The 23384-nt window shown below is 35.4% G+C and overlaps 1 protein-coding gene across 2 annotated transcripts; it reads left to right on the top strand.

The window, feature by feature from the left end:
• The first annotated feature begins 672 nt into the window (after window positions 1-672).
• Window positions 673-9965, top strand: LOC134659331 (uncharacterized). Of its 2 annotated transcripts, XM_063514997.1 has the most exons (5): window positions 673-690; window positions 6540-6822; window positions 8535-8690; window positions 9471-9563; window positions 9790-9965. In XM_063514997.1, the coding sequence occupies exons 2-5, from the start codon at window positions 6546-6548 to the stop codon at window positions 9963-9965; spliced, it is 702 nt and encodes a 233-aa protein (XP_063371067.1). In that variant the 5' UTR covers window positions 673-690; window positions 6540-6545. The 2 variants fall into 2 exon arrangements, with proteins under 2 accessions (XP_063371067.1, XP_063371066.1); XM_063514996.1 differs by lacking the exon at window positions 673-690 and having other exon boundaries at window positions 6433-6822.
• The last annotated feature ends 13419 nt before the right edge of the window (window positions 9966-23384 follow it).

Below are 23384 nucleotides of genomic sequence, written 5' to 3' on the forward strand. Positions count from 1 at the left end.
CTTTCTAAGCTTAAGCCCCGAAGACAAATTATTTTTGGGAATCACACTAGAGAGGAAGAGCAAGGGCCGATCCCCGCCTGAGTCAAGCCGCGGTCATAGCTAAGTAGTATTTCTAAAAGACTACCTACTCAGACTTCTGTATTATCATACGCCTCTTGTTTACGCTACGGTTATTGATTTACAAATTAACTGTAAAAGCGATATGGACTGGATATCAGATAAGCCGAAAAGCGTCTGTGATAACATGAAGTGGACAAAATTGGCAAGCTCAGAGTAACGCTGAATGACAGAGCTTTTTACTTTTATATCCTGGATGAGTGGCAGTTTAATTAACTTTTCAAGGCATCACCTTTAAAAAATTAAAAAAAAAAATCTGTACCTACGTAAAAGTCGTAAACAAAAACGTATAAGTAATTGTCATAACTATTCAGAATTCAGTATCGTGAAAAACCCTCAATTATAATAAATTACTTGTAAAATAGGTACCCACTAACTACTAACTTAACTAATATAATGTAGGTATGTATATTAAACGATTTTCATTTGCATTACGTTTAAAAAGCTTTATTATCAATTCATGAAAGCTCTGTATATTATCTAAACTACAATCTATTATACTATATGAAGTGGTGTATTTTGATTCTAAAACCTTTCAGTGTCACCATGCCCGCCGCGAAGGACGCAGATGAGGTGAGAAATAAGTTATTTATACATTAAAAAAAAGTCCTACCTCTGGGAACTGGATCCTCGCCTGCTAGAAAGGGGCCTTGACCCCCGTTCCAGGTTTTTCCTGATAGGTACAAACGCGGCAACGCAGCGAGCGTGATAGGCACCTTTGCGTCGGGGGCAGCCCGGGACGGGTTTGAATACGTAGTTATTTTATACTAATTTAATTTCTGTACCTAAAAGTGTTCCAGAATAAAATTAATATTAAACTAAAAAATAAATTATACATATCCTTCTAATTTAAGTAGTTTAAGTTTAGATACATTTAGGTTTAGTAATCAAGTTTAGTTTTTATTAAAAAAATATATACCTATGTAATTGATTCCTACCACTAGGTACCTAATAATTGTATAAATTTTGAATAACGAAGTGTTTCCACCAAATCACTCAAAAATTCAAGTTTGTTTGTGTCCATTGCATTAATGAGTCGATGAAGTAAAGTGTATTTTTTTATTCGGTAGACTAAAATGACATTTCATAGTATGAAATTACATTTTATGTTCATACTATGAACTGTCATTTCCGTCTACCGAATTAAAAAATAGACTTTAGTACCTTTAATTTTACTTAAACTGCAATTTCGCAATAGAATTATCACCATGTTCCAAGAGTAGGTACGAGTACCTATTCAATAAATACAACTGTATAATTCCGAGCAATTCGTCGTCACCTCGAACTATTGAACAGTCAGCGACAAAAGTAAGCCTTCATCATAGCTCTTATTACCTCGTCGATAGAGTTGAATATTACATTGTATCTGTGAGCTGCGGACTGTATTCTACTGAACAGTTGGGAACTTCGGTACTATGTACTGCAACTGGCGTGGTATAGTGGGTGATTCCACCAATGAAGCCTATTTAGTAAGACCGGCCGTATATGGGCCCACTGATTATCAGTCCGCCGGACGATATCGGTGTCAATTAAACCCAAAAGGTGACAGCTCCGAACAGTCCGAACAACTGACAGGCCGATATCGTCCGGCGGACTAATAAACGTTAAACGGGTCCCTATAGTTTACTTGCCAATGTTCACGCTCCTGACGTCAGAACCTGATTGTGATTTGTTTGCTTGTTGATGGACGACTGTGTACCTAGTAATACAGGGTGTCCCAAGAAGTAGTGATATACTGAAGCTGGGAGGTAGAGGACGTAGAGGGCTATCTGAATCACCCCCATGTATGTTCCGCGATTTTTCGTATTTTCGGAGTTATGATTTTTTTTAATTTTTCACCTATCGCCGAGTACGATGAGATTTTTATTTATGATGACGTGATTTATTGCGGTAGATGCTTGATTTTTTTTGGGTGCTAAGCTGATAGATAGGCCAATTCAGTATGGTAACATTTACTATCGTTAGATCTTTGAATGGAATTAAAAAAAATTTAATGCCAAGAAAGATAAAATTACCCAGTATGTTTTATTTTTTTAAGCGCCCTTGAATTTGTGAACATACTGGGTAATTTTATCTTTCTTGGCATTAATTTCTTTTTTAATTCCATTCAGAGATCTAACGATAGTAAATGTTACCATACTGAATTGGCCTATCTATCAGCTTAGAACACAAAAAAAATCAAGCATCTACCGCAATAATTCACGTCACCATAAATAAAAATCTCATCGTACTCGGCGATAGGTGAAAAATTAAAAAAAGTCATAACTCCGAAAATACGAAAAATCGCGGAACATACATGGGGGTGATTCAGATAGCCCTCTACGCCCTCTACCTCCCAGCTTCAGTATATCACTACTTCTTGGGACACCCTGTATATGCGCATCCGGTCACTATGCGGTGAAGCAACTATCAGTGTTTCTAATAAAGAAAAAATAACTGCTAAGGTGTTTTTCAACTAGTTAAAACAAGCACTTTAGTAACGGATGGAAGTTGTTATCAAAGTCGACCCGCAAATCAAAGTAACCCCGGTTTACGGTACCGTGAGTGTCTGAAGTATTGGGAGACGGTGAATGATTGCCTTCCACAGTCGGTGTATGATATTATGTTATGTGATACTAAATGTACTCTCACACTAAAAAACTTAAAAACCAAGAGACCAACCCTCGTCTGATCAGATGGGTTCTATTAGATTTATTTGTGATATTTCATGTCACTAAAATGATGTCACTGTAAGTAAATGTTTTATTGAGAATGTGAAAGAGCCCTCGAGTATTTCAAATAGGTATAGATTTCATATTAAACTCTTATTAGGTAAATCATAAAACTAGATTTTATTTAAAGATTTTCATTTCACTTACTACCAGCCTCTATGTTTCTTCAACCTTAATAAAATTATATTTTATACTGAGAACCCAGAATTTATAAAGCTTCATAAATACAAAGACTATAACCCTTATCTTTTATGAACAGAATACCACCTTTATTTACCTACACGTGATATATTTAATCCTAATGACAAAATAAGTCGGTGAAAACACCCAACCCAACCCACGCTTAATACATAACCAACACATAGACATTACATAGCAGCGCGGATCGATACTGCACACCTGTCTCACTCTAACGTCTCTCTGTGTAGAAGGCTTTGACGCAATTAGCTTTTATGTATCGTCGGTACAGTTACTGTCTTGAACCTTATTGCAAGGGAACAAGGTCTATTTATGGCTAATTTAGTAATGTTGTTAGTACTAGTTGAAATAAGGGCTCAGTCTTTGTCACAATCAGTGACAATTGAAATTCCTTTGTTGTTCCTTTGTTGTATTTTGAAAGGGTTTCGTATTTTCTTTACAGTACCTACATAGGTATGGTGCTACTTTACCGCCCTTGTGCGTGTCGAAAATTAAAAGGGCCATATGTACTGTAAAACGTTGTACAATACACGTGCGAAAAGGTAATTCGAATCCCTTCGGTCGAGTTTCAATTTTTTAAAGCGTTTTTCAATAAAAAGTCATGTAAGATTGTTGGCTACGACGTAGCGCTATGAGGGAAGCTCAGCGGTGAATGTGTTAAGTATGTACTAAATCAAATTATCTTATTAAAAACCCTTCGTGTATATTTATAGAAGTTTGACGTTAATAACGACACTTACACACTTTGTTAATAAAACGTCCATACAGAGTTAGGTCTGACTCTAGATGCCGTAGCCGTAGCTTCAGCGTAGTGGGTCTACGCCACGTCGTAGCAACAATTAAGGATGACTCACGTTAGACCGGGCCGTGTCCGGGCCGGAGCTTCCGGCGCTTAGTTTTCTATGAAAGGCATCACGTGATCACCTGTCATCTGTCATAGAAGAGTAAGCACCGGAAGCTCCGGCCCGGACAAGGCCCGGTAAGTCTAACGTGAGTCCATCCCACTATCCCGGGGTTAACCGGTTAAACCGTTAACCCAGTGTCAAATCGTACTGGTAACCATGGTAACTCCAGGTTTAACCGGTTAACCCCGGATTAATGAATGGTGCAAGTGGCGCTTAGCAAAATTGCCCAACTTTGGACCTTTTGGTGAATAATTAAACTCTTTCTAAATGGCACTTTTACTCGTACTTTAAGTACAAATTTTACTATTATTATTTTATTTTATTTACATATTTGGAGATCTAACAGCTGTGACATTAACATAAAGATTATAGTAGATACAGGAAGCCAATTATAGGAACTCGCAAGTAGTGACATAATACTATATGTTGAATAATTATAATTTATATGCTGAATGTTATTATTATTACTTATTTTTTAGCAAGTTAGATTTAGCATATGTCTAAAGCATGCCTAAAGCGACCCATATCGACAAAAGAACCAAGTTTTCGCCAACTTTATTTCAGACCCAACGACCAAGATAACCGACAAATAATTTCAGCCCTTATCGCATGTTCACAATCGCGAGAACTTTACCAATTTCGCTCGCCGCTCACCAGAATATATTTCTGAAGTTTTCTCTTTATCGGGTCGCATCTTCAAAGTACACTCACGGACAATAAAAAGAGATTTTTAAGAAATGATTTTTCGTAGAAAGTGACGAAAGCCTTTCGGCGAAAGTTCAAGGCTCACAACTAAAATAAGTTTTTGGCAAAAATTAAATTTTTGGTACAAGCTTTTATCGCTGACTGTACTTTTCTTACGACAGACAACTAATACTCATCGAGACAATTCTAAAAACCCCTAACACAATTAGGTTGCGTTGTTTCATCACAGAGTTCCTATGGCCACCTCCTGTCTCCATCATCAGATCAGTTCGACAGTACCATATTATTGTATTGTCATCAGAACTACATACAGCTGCCAATTTTCATGACGCTACGATCCTTGGAAGATGGTTAAATTAGTTACCTTAGATTCCATTACATGTTAGTTACATACAGGTCGACCTAGTAAAAGCTTGTTAAAAACATTTGTTCCGATATAAACTTTCATCTCCATTGAACCTCTAGTCTAGAAGAATGTAGAAAAACGCTTAACTTACTTTTCATGCATTACGAAATTATAGGTTAAGGGTAGCACATGCGCGTTGTCGTTCTTTAAGGGTTTAGTTATGAGTAAGAGTTCATGTGAGACATACGCCGTTCGTTTTCAATTACCTTTGTTAATTACGACTTATGTATTTTTATAATAATTCAAGATTTATTAAGGGTTTGTAGGTACCTATATATAAGTACCTATGTGTAATATAAACGAATCTATACAACCTGCTGAAGTATATAGGTACCTATTTCAGTATTAGACAAAGTTCAAATTACGAAAACATTGCGAATTAAGAAAGAATAAAGCTAAATGTAAGTTTTAAAGTGGTCCAGTCAATTCCATCTCGGATAAGATAAGATAAGTCAGATAAAGAGGAATTAATCTGCAAAAGTAGGTCAAATTAAACACGCCTTTGTGATTCCAAGATGGCGGTTCAAGCTTTTTTAATCTCGCCTTTTGAGTTGGGACTTAGGCGAGTTGTAAGTATGTACCTATTTATAAGTCCAACCCCGACGAGTTAAAGAATGTCTTGAGATTTTTATTTTATGATTTTCTTTTGTTTAAGAAGCCATTGACCTAAGTATTTATTTTCTTGTTATTATTATCTTGTGGATTAATTAATAAAACAGAATTTACTTTAGGATATTAATTTAGTAATTAGTCGTATTAATTTATAAACAGATGGTTTAAGTCAAAATATGTACTAAAAAGTACAGTTTTTTACTTATTCACCTAGGCCAGTGGTTCCTAACCTTTTCAGTCCGGTCACCCCTATGACTAACTAGGGAACCTGATTTTACCCCTCCTCCCAATGGTAATAAAAAATAAAACGTGTACGTTTGTTGTATTGTTAAATTAGGTTAGCTTATTACCCCCGTAAAATACCAGTTTTACCCCCACGGGGGTAATTACCCCCAGGTTAGGAACCACTGACCTAGGCCTTAAAAATAGTCCATCGTTTTTACAGAACGAAGATTTTTTTAGAATTCGTCCTTCCACGGGAAAAAAGTTTTCACTTAAAATTAATTCATACGCGGGTGGCGTATACTGTAAAGGAAACAACCACCCTAAGTTCCGTACCTAACACTATTATATAATCTGTGACCTAACTACCCTAGTACCTAAACGCAAAATTTATAAAAATTAGTCTCAATTTTAAAGATACCTATATCATGTCAACCGATATTAAATTATGATTTTAGCGGGTCTAACGCGAATTTTGTGTCAAAAAGGCGAAAGTTTTAAATTTGGTTGCAGAATTAGCTGCTTTAAATATATTGTGCTGAAAATACGCATTAAAATGTTTCCTACTCAAACTGACCACCATATTCAAATCACGTCACGCTAACCAAATCATCCATGAAAACGGAAAACTCCGAAAAACCAAAACTTACAAACTCTTTACAGATAAAAATGAGGATCCTTTCCACCCTCATACTGGGCGTTTTACTACCCCTAGCGGCGCGCGCCAACCAATCGCAGCTCGAGCTGTCCGAGGGACAGCCAATCAGCGAGCAGCTATTCGGCGAGGGAAAGAGGCAGATAGAGACGCCGGAGGTGGTTCTGCAGTTGAAATATGACCGGGGGGAACTGAATAGGATATATTTGGCGCAGTTCCGCAAGAACAAAGGACGCTGGGCACCGTCAGTGCCTGCCACAGACAACCTGTGCTCGGACCTGTGCCACTCAGGTTTTTTTTTTTTTTTTTGTGGTTTCAGTTAAGTGATGTGAGTGCTTGTGTTTATGGTTTTTATGTTTGTGGAAATTTGTTTTAGATTATGGAAACGGTAAGTTATGTGTTTTTTTTGGGTATGTTCAAATCTTTTAGCTACCTAACACACGTTTGTAAATAAAAACAAATGAAGTACACATATGTATTTTAATAGAGAAGTTTTATGAAAAGATCGAACTTATCTACACTACGAAGCATTAAAATAATAAAAACGAAGTACTTAAAATCAACATGCATAAATAAATAAATATTTATTAGCAACGGTTATAATAGGTTATTAGATTATTAATGATTGATGTTTATGGTTACAATAAATTAATTGTTTTTAAGCGCTTATTTAATGACATTTTAACGGGTAGTTTAATTTAATTCAATTCAATGTATTTATTTAATAGACAACAATGGCCCATAATGGTTAGTAACAATTAAGATTAAAAACTAAGTGTTAGTTGACCAAAAACAGACAGCAATAACGTTTAATCAAGAGTATTTTATATTTCAGAATAGAGTTACAACTAGAGTTAGAATACCTATAGTTGTAAGAGAATCGAAATCTTGAATTAAGATTCCGAATTCTCGAAGAACGTCAAAAATACAAATAAAGTTAAAAATAATTAAGGTTGTCCCATAGATGAATTATGATTTTTCAGCGCTTTTTCACGAATTATAATGAATGGACATTTGATAATATTTCATAGTGCATACCAAAACGACGAGAAACAATGAATAACGTACTAATTCGGTATTTTTTTCGTACTATGCAGCTACGGAACCTTTTGTTTTGTGTAATTCAATACGCCCTTATCATTTTTTTTACTTTAATTTTTATTTTATTTTAAATGAATGGTTTAAAACTACATATTTCAACTTATTCAATTATTAATGAATTTAATTGTATACGTATTCTACCTACACTGAACTCCAAGTACACATCAATGTGAATATTATAATAATTAATAGAAATAGGTAATTAAATTTAATAATTAATGCCATTAATGCCATTTGGCATTAAGTCCGCCATTTGTACATTGTTGTATATATTTTGTGCAATAAAGTTTAAATAAATAAATAAATTAATAAAAAAAATCACCAACCAAATACTTGAAACCTAAATGGGTGCCAAGCTGCAAAATTCTGTAGATGATCAGATTATTTAGGACAAATTGATCAAATCAAATCTTCACACTAGCAATCCGAAAAACATAATACATAATATAAGAAAATCAATTACTTATAAATAATGTTGACGTGTTTCTTGCTACCTAAATGTTCTGCTTACCTATTTACTTAATTTATTTTTTTAACTTTTTATTCAAGTTTCATACCTATTCATTGAAGTTTTTCGGGTTCTTGACGCCTATAGGTATGCACCTCCTATCTACAACTACGTAACTACATACATATATTTAATATGGTTGTGTACTTATCTTACTTTGTAACAAATACCTTCATATAAAATCTAAAGTGATAATAGGTAAGAGTCAATGACCCGTCACTATTTTTGTTTCGAATACTTAGTTTTTCGACTATTTTTTTACTACCTATATATAAAAAAAATCTTTATTAAGGTATAATTAAATTGAAATTACATGCCAGATATAAAAAATAATAATTAATTAAAGCAATTGTAAAGTAAAGATGTCTAAATACTATTATATAACTGCATACAGGGCTGGGCGGGCTTCCCTGCGGCGAAACATGCGCAGACATGATTCCAGTGGGTCTCAAGTCCCACCTGATGGAAGACCCACACGAAAACATAACAGATGCTGAATATGGCGAGCCTCGTGTGGCCGTGTGTCCCGCACTGTGCCAATACGGACTGGGTAAGTTAAATATTAGCTGAAAATTGTTGAGCATTAGAGTTTTAGTTTGCCGCAACATCTATTGAACTAACAGAACTGATAATGTCCGCTACTTGGCGCTAGATGTCAACTACGAAATAACTCGCGTTTTCGTAAGAAAACGGATGTATGGAGTTATATAGGTACCCCTCTTTCTTTACTTATATTTCTCTATAGTACCACTCGTGGCCCTCAAGAGTCTTGAGTCTTGAGTCAAGACCCACCTGATAAACTCACACGACAAAATCACAGATATATCAATATGGCTTGGGTACATACAGTAGTCGACGCAGTGTAAGAACAATATGGTCAAGAATGTAGGTTATGTAATGAATTGGATCCCTTTGTTTGAAATAATGATTGAAAGTAATAATGTAATGATTGTCAGATTATCATTAGTCATAATTCTGAAACCGTTATTAACTTTTCAGGATTTTCGTAAGGTTATCCTATAGATAGGTTAGGTTAGGTTTGTTTTATGGCAATCCTGAAAAGAAGATACGCGTTTCTGAGAAAAACCAAATTATGACTAACGAAAATGCGGATTATGACTTAAAACTTTATGGGAAACAATAGAGACCCGTAGGAAATAGTTGGATGTGGGCAGTTCGTGATCAATCGTATTGGAGACTTTTGGAGAGCAGTGGGGTCTTTTAGCAAATTACTAGGTATGATCATGACAATGAAACTCCCATTCAATCTCGATCGATTTGTCAAATTAGTTTGTCATCTTTGTGATTATAATGCAATTTTGTCAAACAGGTCAGCCGCTGTGTGCGTGCAGTAGTGGGGAGCTGCCGGTAGCCTGGGACGTCGTCTGTGCTGCTTTCTGCTCCGACAAATATGAGCTCAGAGGTGAGGTCCTTCACAATATGAGAACTATACATATGTAGCCCTACTAACTTAACAGCCATCGGTAGCTTGGGTATCGCCTGCACGGCTTTTGCCGTTGACAAGTGGAAACTTAAAGGCGAGATCCTTTTAACAACTTGAAGAGATGAGAGAAATCATATTTAGCTGCTTATCTTGTGTCTAGTATATGTCTAAATCTATGAAGTGTAAATCTTTTGGTTTTGTCCAGGTTGTCCAGCCTGTCCCACCGACATCACGACCCCTACCGCAGCTGCAACCAGCCGTTCTGTGGCAACCGCCTTCCTGTTGTCGACTACCGATGGCTGGACGGCGTGGTGCAACGTGCAATGCCGGCAGGGGCACGGCGGGGCCGCTTGCAACTGCGACCGGGCGCCCTTCCAGTAACCAGCCCTTCCCATAACCTGCCCTTGTAGTAATCAGCACTTGTAGTAACCAGCCCTTGTAGTAACCGGTAACCAACAACTGACCTCAGCGCAACATGCAGCGCAGCAGGCAAGGACACGGCGGGCCGGCTTGCAACTGCGACAAACAACTAACCAGTTCCTATAAGGATAACAACCGACGCCAACGTTATGCATATAGGTGCACACTTCACCAGCGGCACAGATCATATAATACTAGTACAGATACCCAATCCCATACTAAAAACGCGCACCGTCCTAAGTAGCAAATACTTGTAGGCAATTTTTTAGTTCACAGTAACAAACTAGATGGCGCACGGAGCCCCACGGAGCTAATAAAACTCTTACGACAAACATGCGTTGAAATGGCGTCAAAACACCTCTCGCGCGACATCTGTTGTAGCTTTCACGCACTAAACCTACACATCACATTCATTTTTAAGGTCAATCATTACTAGAGGGCGTTTCAGCCATCGGCGACAAAATTGAAATTTATTTATTTTTATTATTTTTTTTGAAATAATTTACGATTATGAAATCAATTTGACTTTTTAATTTTTTGTTATATTTTTTGTATTGTAAATATTCTTGTCGTATTCTTATCGCTTACCTTGCTTCGGCAAATCGGCACGACAAGCGTTCGGGTAAACCAGCATAACTGTGACTTTGAGATACACAATAATAATGCATAATCAAAGAGGACTCTTATGCTGGTTTGAAGGTATCTACTACTAGCACGTACCTATGCTTCACATTAGGGCAGAAAGAACACGGCATTGCGGTATGATCTGTTTTAATAAAATAATTCTTGGAGCTAAGCGTTGCATTGCCGCGTGCCGTCCACATGGCCTTGAGAGGCCCAAAGCCCAAGGTCGCGCCGACGAAACAATCTATTTTTAACGTCCGTTAAATAAAATCGAAAGTATTAACTTGAAAAAATATGCGCATATTAAAATCTAAATTTATATGTGACGTTATCTATGAAAATGGATCTTATTGTCGATGGCGCTTACGCCATTATTGACGATGTTCAGATATAAATAAAAGGCCACGCGACGCCGTGCGGCGTAAGCGCCATCGACAATAAGGTCCCTTTTCATAGATAATGCCCCATATTAGTACCTAGAGATATAGATATAATACTACGCGGTATTTTCTTAGATTTATTATGAAATAAAAAACCGGCCAAGTGCGAGTCGGACTCGCGCACGGAGGGTTCCGCACCATAAACAAATATCGAGTCGAGCCAAAACAAGCAAAAAAACGGTCACCCATCCAAGTACTGACCCCGCCCGACGTTGCTTAACTTCGGTCAAAAATCACGTTTGTTGTATGGGAGCCCCACTTAAATCTTTATTTTATTCTATTTTTAGTATTTGTTGTTAAGTTGTTATAGCGGCAACAGAAATACATCATCTGTTAAAATTTCAACTGTCTAGCTATCACGGTTCGTGAGATACAGCCTGGTGACACGGTGACAGACGGACGGACGGACGGACGGACGGACAGCGGAGTCTTAGTAATAGGGTCCCGTTTTTACCCTTTGGGTACGGAACCCTAAAAAGACCATGTATATAGGAAAGGAAGGAGTAAGTATTTTGTAAGGATCACAGATCATATGTGACGTTATCCATGAAAAGGGACCTTATTGTCGATGGCGCCTACATCGTTATCAACGATGCTCCGGTTTCCGGTATAAATACAATGCCGCGCCACGCCGTGCGTCGTAAGCGCCATCGACAATAAGGTCCCTTTTCATAGATAATGCCCCATAAAATACTAGTACATACATAATTACATAGTACATGCAGATACCCAATCCGCCAATCCCATACTAAAAAAGCGCACCGCCCTAAGTAGCATATGTGACGTTATCTATGAAAAGGGACCTTATTGTCGATGGCGCTTACGCCGTTATTAACGATGCTCTGATATAAATACAATGCCGCGCGACGCTGTGCGGCGTAAGCGCCATCGACAATAAGGTCCCTTTTCATAGATAATGCCCCATATATGTACGTTGCTTTGCGTGTTTTACATTCTATTTCGTAATATTGCAATAAAAAATGTGTGTAACGTTTTTTTTTGCCATGCTTTTAAATTAATAAATAAACTAATTGTATTTCCGATTTATTCATTTTTTTATTTAGCTACTAAAAGTTTTGTAGCTTATTCGCTACGGCTATCATGAGTTGGCATTTGACGTTTAGGTACGCTAGCAACTGCATGAAGTCGATCGCAGTCTATCTCGCTCGCACTCGCATTGATGTATTGGTGCGATCGAGTTCACGCAGTCGGTGGCGTAAAAGTCAAATGTCAATTAATGGTAGCCGTACTTGTCCTATCATGTACAGTCAGCAGCAATAGTTGCTAAGCGGGCGAGGTGTTCAAAATAATCTTGACGCGACTTTATTGTTAAGTGAATAAGAGCGCGTCAAGGTAATTATGAACGCCTCGCCCGCTTAGCAACTTCTGGTGCTGACTGTACCTAAGAAAACATATATACAAAACGGATTAGTTATTAAAAATGTTACTCGAGCGCGCCAGCTATTGATAGTGTCAGTCGCGCACCAAGTCTCGGAAATAAAAAAGAGGAGGGAAAATAATAAGGGTATGCCGGTTTCCATGGTCAGGGTGTTTAACCCGTAAGTAGCAGGTCCACAACGTTACAAAAAAAGTGACCTTGAATTACCTACTCGATCGATTTTTTTATATTGAAAATAAAGTGTAATTTATTTATATAATGAGACAGATATTTGTTCTTGAGTAATGGATATTTTCTATGTATTTAAGTATTAATTGTATATTACACATTTGTATCGTTAGTCAATTTGTGTAAGAATGTCCCTATAATATTTATTTATTTATTAAACATTTATTTCATGTTAAAAATGTACATTCTCGTACAAACGGCAGTAACACGATTTATTTTGTAGTATTTTAAAATACAAAAAGGAAATATTTGCACTAAAAACAAATATTTACAGCCGGGCTAGCCCATGATAGGCACGACAGTATCTCGCGGCGAGATATATTGCCCGTCCCTCTTTTATTAACATGGTTAGAACTGTTAGAAGTTTCAAACCGTGCATGCTGTCCCTGTCGCTCCTATTAGAAAGAAGAAGAGGACGGCACGAATGACTGTGGCCGTTCACGCCTATGTACCTAGTTGTATGGTAGTTTTTGTAAGCACACAGACGCACCTTACAATTAGTACTTAATCCGAGTGTGCGTGTGCACGTCGCTGTGCGGCCTTGAGACGCTGGAGCGATTGAGAACATAAGTACTCGTATTAAATTAAAAATAAATACAAACCTATAGATATAACACACCGTATTGTCAATTCAAGTTTGCAAACGCGCACTGTGTTCAGTTTAGAAACGAAACATCGACTTTTGACCAGTCATGGCGGTCATGACCTTGCATTGGAAATACGAACACCTAGGTAGCATTTTTTTCAAGGGTAACTCGCATGTCACACCGTGGCCAGTCCATGACCAAATCATGACCACCCCCATACTTCCCGTCGTAGTCATGAGTGCAGTCATTGTCGGAGTTTGTCCGTCAACAAAAATTCGACTAGGCAGGCCCCGCGACCCGCGAACACCGAATATTGCAAATTTTGGGCTCTTTTACTAACATTAAGTTGTAATTCGAGTGACAGAGATAGTTGCATGAGTCATACCAAGCATATTTTATTAGTGTTATTTTAAACATCAAACTTCTATTAGATTATGTAATTAAAAGAACACTTGCATAGTCTGTGTTATCAAAATCGCTGTCAATTTAGTTTGTTCTACCTCATGAAGTTTGCAAACTTCGATTTTCGCGGTTTAAGCCGATCGTCGTTTACAACAAGGAAATTAATAAACTGTAGACCTCGCGAGCATAGCTTAAAACTGAATAAAAAATATATGGGTACGCCGTTTAGAATTATTTAGGAAAACTAAATTAACAAAAAGTTTAATAAAAGATTGGAAAAATGAAACGAATACGTTTAACCCGTGCTTTGCACAAATAATAATACAATAATATAAGTGTAAAAATTTACAAAAAGTTAGCAGCGCACTTTACTGGGGTTCGAACTTGGAACCTCCATGCATCAAAGCAACTGTTTGCAAACTGCGCCATGATAGCACTTAGCCAATTTGACGAAATTTGGCTACTTATTTTCGAGTAAAAACCTACATACATATCTAAATACCGCCTATACCATTACAACATTTCTACATTTTTGCCAAGCACTGTAAATATATCTCAAAAAGAAAAGAAATGCTCTTATAATATTGATACGACTACATATTTGTTTCCGCAATTTTGAAATAATCACATTGAAAAAAAAAACTATTTTATCCTAGAATCTGGTCACAAAATTTGATGAGAATCGGTTGAGAATTAAACCGAGGAGAACGTTCTCCTCAAACGAAATTTGGCCCGAGTTAAAACGGAGACCTTCGCAAACGCGTCGGTCAATAAAGGAGTAAAATGTGCGTTTGACTTGGACATCAAGCGAAATAAAAACTTGCATTGTATTTAAAAATAAAGCATTCATTTCTTTTGAAAAACATCGGCTTACGAGTTTTTTAAATTTATATTTTAACGTCAGGCCTACTTTAAAAAAAATAGGTACTCATTTAGAGTAGGCATGTTTATCGACCGATCTATTTTTTTTACATTATGTACTAAATTTCGTAATTCATAAGTTTCATAACTCAAATGTAATTATTCTAAATCAAACTCCACATATTAGAACCGTGGTGGCTCCATCTAGTGACAATATTCAATATTACTTCGACAGCTCCACATAACTGTCCTGCGCTGTTGTTCATAACGTAGTCAGTCGCGATATAATTGTGATTTCAAATTTTGAAAATGAATGCATTGAATTCGTGTTGTTATTAATGTTTGTATTTCATTTATAATGTTTTTAATTTATGACACTTTAAATGTCTCTTAATACATCTTAATCTGTAAGATAAAAATTTCGTTATCGCCGATTGTGACATATAGCGCCATCTATGATATCGATTTAAAAAGAATTATACGGCCTTCGGAATGGGAGGGCATGCCAGCGGTGACCAGCCGTAAACAACCTCCCGTAAGACCAACCTTCAATAAGAGTAACCAACAATTTAACATTCACCTCTAGCTAGTGTCCCAATCGTCTGTGAAAATGAATAGGGATACGTTTGGGTTTAAGTTTGAAAAATCCTGTCGCTGCCGTGTCCCTTATATCTCGTGCTCGGTGAATGACTTTGCCAGCTCAAACATCAATGGAGGTCGTACGTGGACTGTACGAGTAACATGGCACCGTGTATTCATGTAGCCACAAGAGCCATAAGTCTGTTAACCATGGAACCAATTATTTTAATTATTTGTCTTTATTTTGAATATTTATTAAACCATTTAAGGTTTATTGACGCAAAATTTCAACCCCTTGTTTAATTAAAACAAAATAGCATATTAACTAGAACGTTCAAAACTTATACGTTTTCAACACAACATGCCACTTTTTTAGGTGCTTAATGAAATTATGTGCAATATGTTTTTATTTTTTAAATAGAATATTATATATTTTAAATATATGTAACAATAATAACTTTTTTGTTCGTTATATTGAGTACCTAGGTACCAAACGAAAAAAAGGTGCATTGGATCGAGGACCATTTGTTTTTTATTTTCTTTTTAATTATATTTTGCGTTATACGGATAAGTTATTTTTTGTTTTTAACAACTTTATACAAGTTATATTTTATATTTGAAGAAAATGTAGGTAAGGATAAGAACTAAGCAACTATATTTTTCATGATCAGTATTCGTTGACATATTAAAATGTATTTTTTAATCATATTAAACCTAAACTAATCATTTAAAACTGTAATTTTAATAAATGTAACCACTAGAGTAAGAATAACGCTAAGCAACATTATATCATTTAATTGTATGATAATATAAATAAAAAATACTGTGTGAAGGACAATATAAATTAATAATTAAAAAGAATAACGTAATAATACGTTTATTCATAATGTAACTTAGATGTTGTGTTCTAACCATTATTTTATTAAATATTTACTTTCATTTTGGTTTTTTATTTTGTTTATTTATAATTTGTAATCCTACCAGTCAATTAAGACATTAAGTTGACTCCCTAAATTCTTCAATTTTAATAATTCTTAATAACGGAGATGCCGTTAAGTAGATGTCGTTGTGTGTAGGCCGTGTTAACGATAAAAAAATTCTTTTAATATTTTGATTGATTTTTAAATAAATTGAGTAATTAGAACCAATAAATAATAGTTGAGTTTAAAAGTTCACTTTATTCACTTACCAAGTTGCGATATAGGTACTAAATAGAAAATAAATACATTAATGGATACCATCTCATTTACCTCCTGTAAATTCAAGTTTTAGTATATTTTTTGTTTTATTTTTAGTAATGTAATAATAAGCAGCAGTTTATGTAGGAAATACAAATGTAAAATTCTTAAGTGGATATTTCATAGAGGTTGTAGCTCAACAATAAAAAAAAATAGTTTTTTTGTCAATATTTTCATTTTTGATACAAACTTTTAGTAGTGAGTACCTCTTTCTTCCAACAGGCAACTAATACTTATCAAGACAATATTAACAAATTCTAACATTTCTAACGCAATAAGGTTGCATTGTTTTATCACAGAGTTCCTGAAGCCACCTCCTGTGTCCATCATCAAACTAGCTCGACGAAAATCAAATTAACTTATATGGTTATAAAAAAATGCAGTTCGAAATGTAGAGTAGGGAGCCACATCCTGTGTACCGAATATAACTAATAATACAGGAGTGTAAACATATAAGTATCCACTTAAGAAAATAAATTAGGTAGAGTTTGAAAGATTTACACTTTTGTATAAATATAACTAAAATATATCTTTAAATATAACCTAAGAACATTGTCGAAACGTACCTACATGTACCTACCCAGCTACAGTGCCGACAAAAAATATTAATAATTAAAATCCTTCGTTCAAGTCCGTAGTAGGTATCCTTACTTAAATGAAATACTTACATAAATTCTCACGGTCAAAAATGTGCATTAAACTTCAAATACTAGTTATAAAAATATTGAATCAAAATTATACACATTTCATAAAGCAACTAACTAATATTAAATGTTTGCAATTTACGTCTCAAAATACACTACATTTTATTCACTCACTTTACGTTTACATCATTTGACATTATAAATCCACTAATGATTTATTCGTACTATTTCCAAAGCGTCTAAAACTACATGTAGTAGCACATCATGCTTCTAATCTAAACTAAAAGTATCTAACAACATCAATATGTCTATGTCTAGTTTGTTAACGGTAGATATAGACATTCCACGACGTAGAGTTAAGAAAATCTAGAAATAAGTATAAAAATAATTTATTTTAATATTGTCTTCGGTAACCGCGATAGTTACTCGTGAAATTCACGAAATAAAACTATTAAACCGGATTATATCGCGTATATTGAATTTATACTACATCCGGACGTTTCGAACCCTATGGATGTAATATAAATTCAATATACGCGATATAATCCGGTTTAATAGTTTTATTACATAATTTATTTTATTTCAAAGAAGTTATTTTATAAAAAAAAATATTCGTAAGTCTTCCATAGGTAAGTAATAAAATTAGAATAAGGTATGGATGTGGACGGGTTGTGCGTGTGGTATGATTAATTATTTTGTAGAAAGAGAAGAGCAGGTAAATATTATTTTAATAATTTAAACCTGTTACTATTTATGGAAGCTACACTTTTATTTTAGCCAAGCAACCAATAAGTATCTTGAAATTAGTTTACCTAACAATTTAGTGATATTTTAGACCGACGCGTCGCCAGACGCCATGTCTACACGTTCTTTAACGTCTCTTATCCTGATAACTATTAATGAATCTAGTTGCAATCCCAATTAAAATCAACACACCAATGTCGCGCCCTTGTCTTATTCTCAGTGTCAATTGTAAGTGGACGCTAAAAATCGTAATAGCGAGCTGTATTTTTTTGTATACTATTTTTAGCAACTAAAAATAAATACCAGACATGACAGAGCATGGGGACGACTTTTGAATTTTAGCCCTCGATTTCGTGTAGCTCCACAAATGCTGTCTCCACAACTCGGCATTTAAATTCTACTAATAGAATTGAAAACAAGTGGTCAATACCACTAGATTCCTAATTTATATAACTCTCATAAGTATTACAAAAATTTGCATTTCTGCGTTTTACACAGATTTTCGAGTGACGAAATCGGGCGCGTGAAATTCATAAATCGCCCCCCATGTCGATTTAAAATCGGCGGCCCAGCCATAGTGACGATCGCTATCGCTTCGCCATCGAATCGCTTTGTATCTCTCTATCACTCTTCCATATTAGTGTGAGAGTGACAGTTGCGTTTCGTTCGCTACGGAGCATTAGCGATTGGCATGTTGGCTACGGGGCCAGAGCGTAACTTCAATTTTATTACATGGGAGCGGCTTTTGGCCGGTGAGTTCGTGTGACTCTTAATTGATAATAGAACTTAACGTTATTTAACAATGAGTTTAGATAATTAAAATATGTTTTTAATTAAATTAATAGTGTGCCTGAGTGTGTAAATGGATAGATTTACGACAACCAAGAATAATCACGACAAACAATATCACAAAGGTCTTCCAATAAATAAATTAGATATAAGCTCTAGTTTAATTACTATTTATAAGGAAATATTATAATATCATATCATAATATCGTATTAAGTGTTAACTTGTAGGTACTTAATAATAAGTGTTATGATTTAATTAAAAAAAAAATCTCGCTTTATAAAGGAAATAATGTTGTTTTTACAAGAATATTGTTTCACTTAACCATAAACAGAACTAACTTTGAACGTATGGATTTTTGCTTTCTTTTCAATACTATTTTTTTTTAAACAAATTATATTTTATTATAAATTATTGTCTAATAAATTCTAAAGTATGTATGAATTATTAATGATAATTAAATAAGTAAAGCGCGCATCATGTACGTATGTAATAAAACGCACAAAGCCTTCTAGAATATACTAAAAGCTAACTATTAAAAAAAACAACAGTAGGATTGGTAGCGCCATCTATTGCGGAGTAGTGGCACTATATTAAAAACTATTCGTATTGTGTGGATATAATTGTCGTGCGTGTGTAGTGGTGTAGTGTCTTCAAGATAAATTCGATTGTCGACATTCTCGGACGTATATGCAAACTATAATAATTGAGGTATCACTCTTGTATAAAAATATATAGGGGTTTGTCGCCTATTTGGATTATTTTGCGCCAAAAAGTGACCTTCTACTTTTCCATAGTCGAAATACGATTATTACCTATACCTACCTATATTGTAGGTATGCCCTTGAACGGATCTTCAATATTGATACCTACCTGAATGTAAAAAAGTAAATCACTATGTATAAAAAATTAAATGTGGGTACCAGTCAGTACGCAACCTATTTTCTCTAAAATGTAGTCTAAATTGTAAAATATCAGTGTTTTCATTGCTGTAGGTACGGTCAGCAAAGCTATTAGCTTTGCCCCTCTGCGTGCACATACATTTGTATGAAGAGCTGCTCAGCTAATAGTTTTGCTGACCGTACACATAGTTTACATATTCTTGCCAAAGCAAAATAAATGTTTAGCTTCATGTCATGCACTTTAGGAAAGTGTCTTTATTGTATGCTGAAAAATATCGCCATCTAGCGTCAAGTAGCAAGCACTATATTTGGATAAATATTGCAATTTGAAATTATTTGTTAGCAAATGATTAAATCTTAATGTTGTCGTTATTATATTTAACCCTTTAACCGCCAGAGTCTGATATATACATATAACACATTACATATCCAGCTCATTTCGCCACAGTGACCCACAGTCTGATAAATAAGACAAAGATCTGATTTGGTTTTTACAGCACATTTATAACTCCCGTAACTATGCCAACCTTACTCTGCGTGGTACAATTACTGTCGGAGGCGACACGAGCACGCTCGATCAAAAATTGCTGGCGGTTAAAAGGTTAAACATTAGCGTAGGTATATAGGTATTGATAAAAACTAACGCTAACGCCATCTCATGTGTAGGTAGTTATATAGAAGTGTCTAATAAAAGTATACCTAATTACCTACTGTTTTGTTTTTGTTACTAATCTTGAAAAAATACTTAACCTTTCCACCTTAACCCTTTCCAGGCATAGTACGATTTATACCGCATACGCGCCAATATAATTTTAACTTTATCAGTAGGATTTAAGGTTTAAATTAGTGCAATCTACAATCTTTCGGGCAATGGATGCAGGAATTGGAATTGTAATGTCGCTACTGACGAATAATTCTCTATAGTTTGGCATTTGAGCAGAACGCCATCTATTGACCATTAACTCAAGTGCATAGTCTATTGAAAAACTGAATTTCCCGAATAAGTTGAGTAGAGACTTGTTCATTCTAGCGAGATGATAGATGTCGCTAGAATGAACCAAGTCTAGTGCAACACTTTGGCAACACCAACATAAGCTGACAACTGGTTCTACTGGTTGGTTTCATGTTGCTTTATAATTTACTAGCAACCCGCCCCGGCTTCGCACGGGTTACAAATTATACATAAACCTTCGTCTTGAATCACATCTATATAACCTTTTCCACGCCGTGTCAAATACAAAAGCTGTCACGCTGGCGCCACGACATCGAAGTGTCAAAACTGAAATTGAACTTTATGCATGTGGACGTAGGTCTATGTTGCTCTGTGGTCTGTGACCGATTAATCGGTCTTAGGCGTTGAACCTACGGTGCAGATATATCGGTCATTGGCGTCCAAAAGGTTAAAGATCTAAGCATACATAGGGACAGACAGACAGCGGGAAGCGACTTTGTTTTATACTATGTGGTGATAATAATATTAGCTTCGTGCGTGTTAAAACTTTTATTTTACCCATTTAAATGATTGAAGAGTAATTCTTGAGGAAGGTTTAAGTGTTTAATTTGTTGAGGTTTGATAATATGTGGTTATGTAATAAAATAAAACAGAGCTTCGATTTTAATATTTTATTGGAAACAAAATAATAATTATGCTATATATTGCACGTGACTCAAGTCTGCTCATGGAACTCACTTACGCTTACTCGAGACCCAACACTCGACTTTAACACCACACAACAAGGTTCACTTTAGCTCGACATGAGCATTTCATACAAATTTCATTTACTGACAATCATTTAAAAATGCGGTTAAAAAGTATATACAGCCTTTTAAGTAAATAGTGATTATTTGACAGTTTTGACAGATATTAGTTTTACCTTATTTATCTTTAAAGACTTTATATACTTTTTCCATACATGTCAGAAAAACTTTTACCATACTGCCAAGAATAGTACACTACGATACAACTGCGAAAAGTAGGAAATTCGCACGTATACACGTACGTACGTTTTACATTATATATGGCCCTTTACATTTTCAAAATGGGCACGTAAAGTAAACCCATATGTACTGTAAATATGTGACGTTCCAAGAGAAAAGGTACCTTATGGCGGTTGGCGCTTCGTTACGTCACGTAGCACCGCATTAGTATTGGAGCTTCGTTAATAATTGCGTGTCAACCGCCATAAGGTACCTTTATCCATGGAACGTCACATATTATTATTATATTAGCGACATTTTTCTGACCACAGATCTTATAGAGATTCTATATTATATTCGAGCAGTTTTAAGATACAGGCAAAAGTCGGAGCGTTTGGGTTAAAAAAAAAATATCGTTTACTCTATGGTCCCTTTACCTTTTGGGATTCTATTCAAAATGGTGTTCTTCAAAAATTACTTTTCATGGTATAACTGTACGTACCTATAATGCATCTGAAAGTATTTTTACTGTTTCAGCAACCAAGTTTGTACCACGAAAAGTAACTATAAAACATGTGCCATTAGAAAATGACTCTTAACACGTTAACATAAGATCTAATACAGAGATACTCTCGGGGCCAAAAACGCCCCAAACGGCAAACATCCAAACGGCAAACAACATGATTTTAACAAATAAAATGCAATATTTTAGTAAAAATAAACATGTACAAAATGGTTTTATAATATATGTTACGTTGACTCTAAACTGTTATTATTATATTAGATGAAATACCTCCAAAGTTATCTCAAGTTATCAATGGTTGCAAACAAGCGCACGGGTCGTCTAACCCCTCGTATGCGGCCCGTCTAATTTGATAATTGAAAAAGTGACCTTGACATTTAAAACAATAGATTTAAATTCTCACGCACGGATCCGTGTTTAAGCGTACGAAGGGTTAATATAGCTGGTCAACTAAATCTTGTTAGTAAAAAAGGCGCTAAATTCAAATTTTCTATGGAACGATATCCCTTCGCGCCTACATTTTTCAAATTTGCCGCCTTTTTCTACTGTCAAGATCTGGTTGACCAAGTATAGTACTCTGTAGCCGTAAGCTGTGTCCAGACGGGCTGGGCAAATCGACCGATTCAGGAAAATAATTGGCGGCAATCTCCAATTTAATCACCAATTTAAGATTTATGGTGATATTTAAGCCCTCTAAGTTAAAAAAATGCTCCATAACGTTAGAAATTGGTATTCTTGCGTCCGCACCCCATTTTATCGGTAATATCGGTCATAATCGGCGAGCCAAATTGGCGTTTGCGTCCGCACGTCCTGATTTGATCGGACAATTACATCAGATTGGCGAAAAATTGTCTAGTCTGGACACAGCTTTAAGTGCGTTCGCAACTCTTTAGAGGTGACACATTGGAGTTGCCGACCCTTTTAAGATTTTTGTAGATTTATGTAAATTCAAGTATTACGAAGTATATAAACCGCACTGAATGCGCGTAAAATATAATCCATATAAGAACAGTTTCGAGTCAACACACAACACTGAAATAATGTAAAAGTAATTATTCAAAATTACAATCTACCATTTCATGTGATTCGTAAATATTATATTTCACAAATGACAACGTTTTGACAAGAGATAAGGTGAATTAGGGTAATTAGTTAATTACGAAAGGGCTCTCTAATGAGATGGAATGGTATATGACAGATTTTCGAAATAACCCGACATTCTGCAATTACCCGAAAATACCTTATACACATCTCTGTTTAAAAAGAACTACACAATAATTAACCCTTCAAACGCTTTCATCTTTTTCTTATTTAAATGTCAGTCACACGCCAACAACTTTGTTACTTTGACCGCAAATATGATAATTATAATTATTTTTAGGTTTTTGGCGTAACGAAGGCTGTAATGTATTATTTTATTAAAATGCTTATTCTAGATCGAACCCGCGACCTGTCGGTGTGTGTTTATTTTATTTTTGTCTTGCCAAAACATGTCATAAGCGAAA

Source organism: Cydia amplana, chromosome 24 (genome assembly GCF_948474715.1).
Source record: "Cydia amplana chromosome 24, ilCydAmpl1.1, whole genome shotgun sequence".
Classification (NCBI taxonomy): domain Eukaryota; kingdom Metazoa; phylum Arthropoda; class Insecta; order Lepidoptera; family Tortricidae; genus Cydia; species Cydia amplana.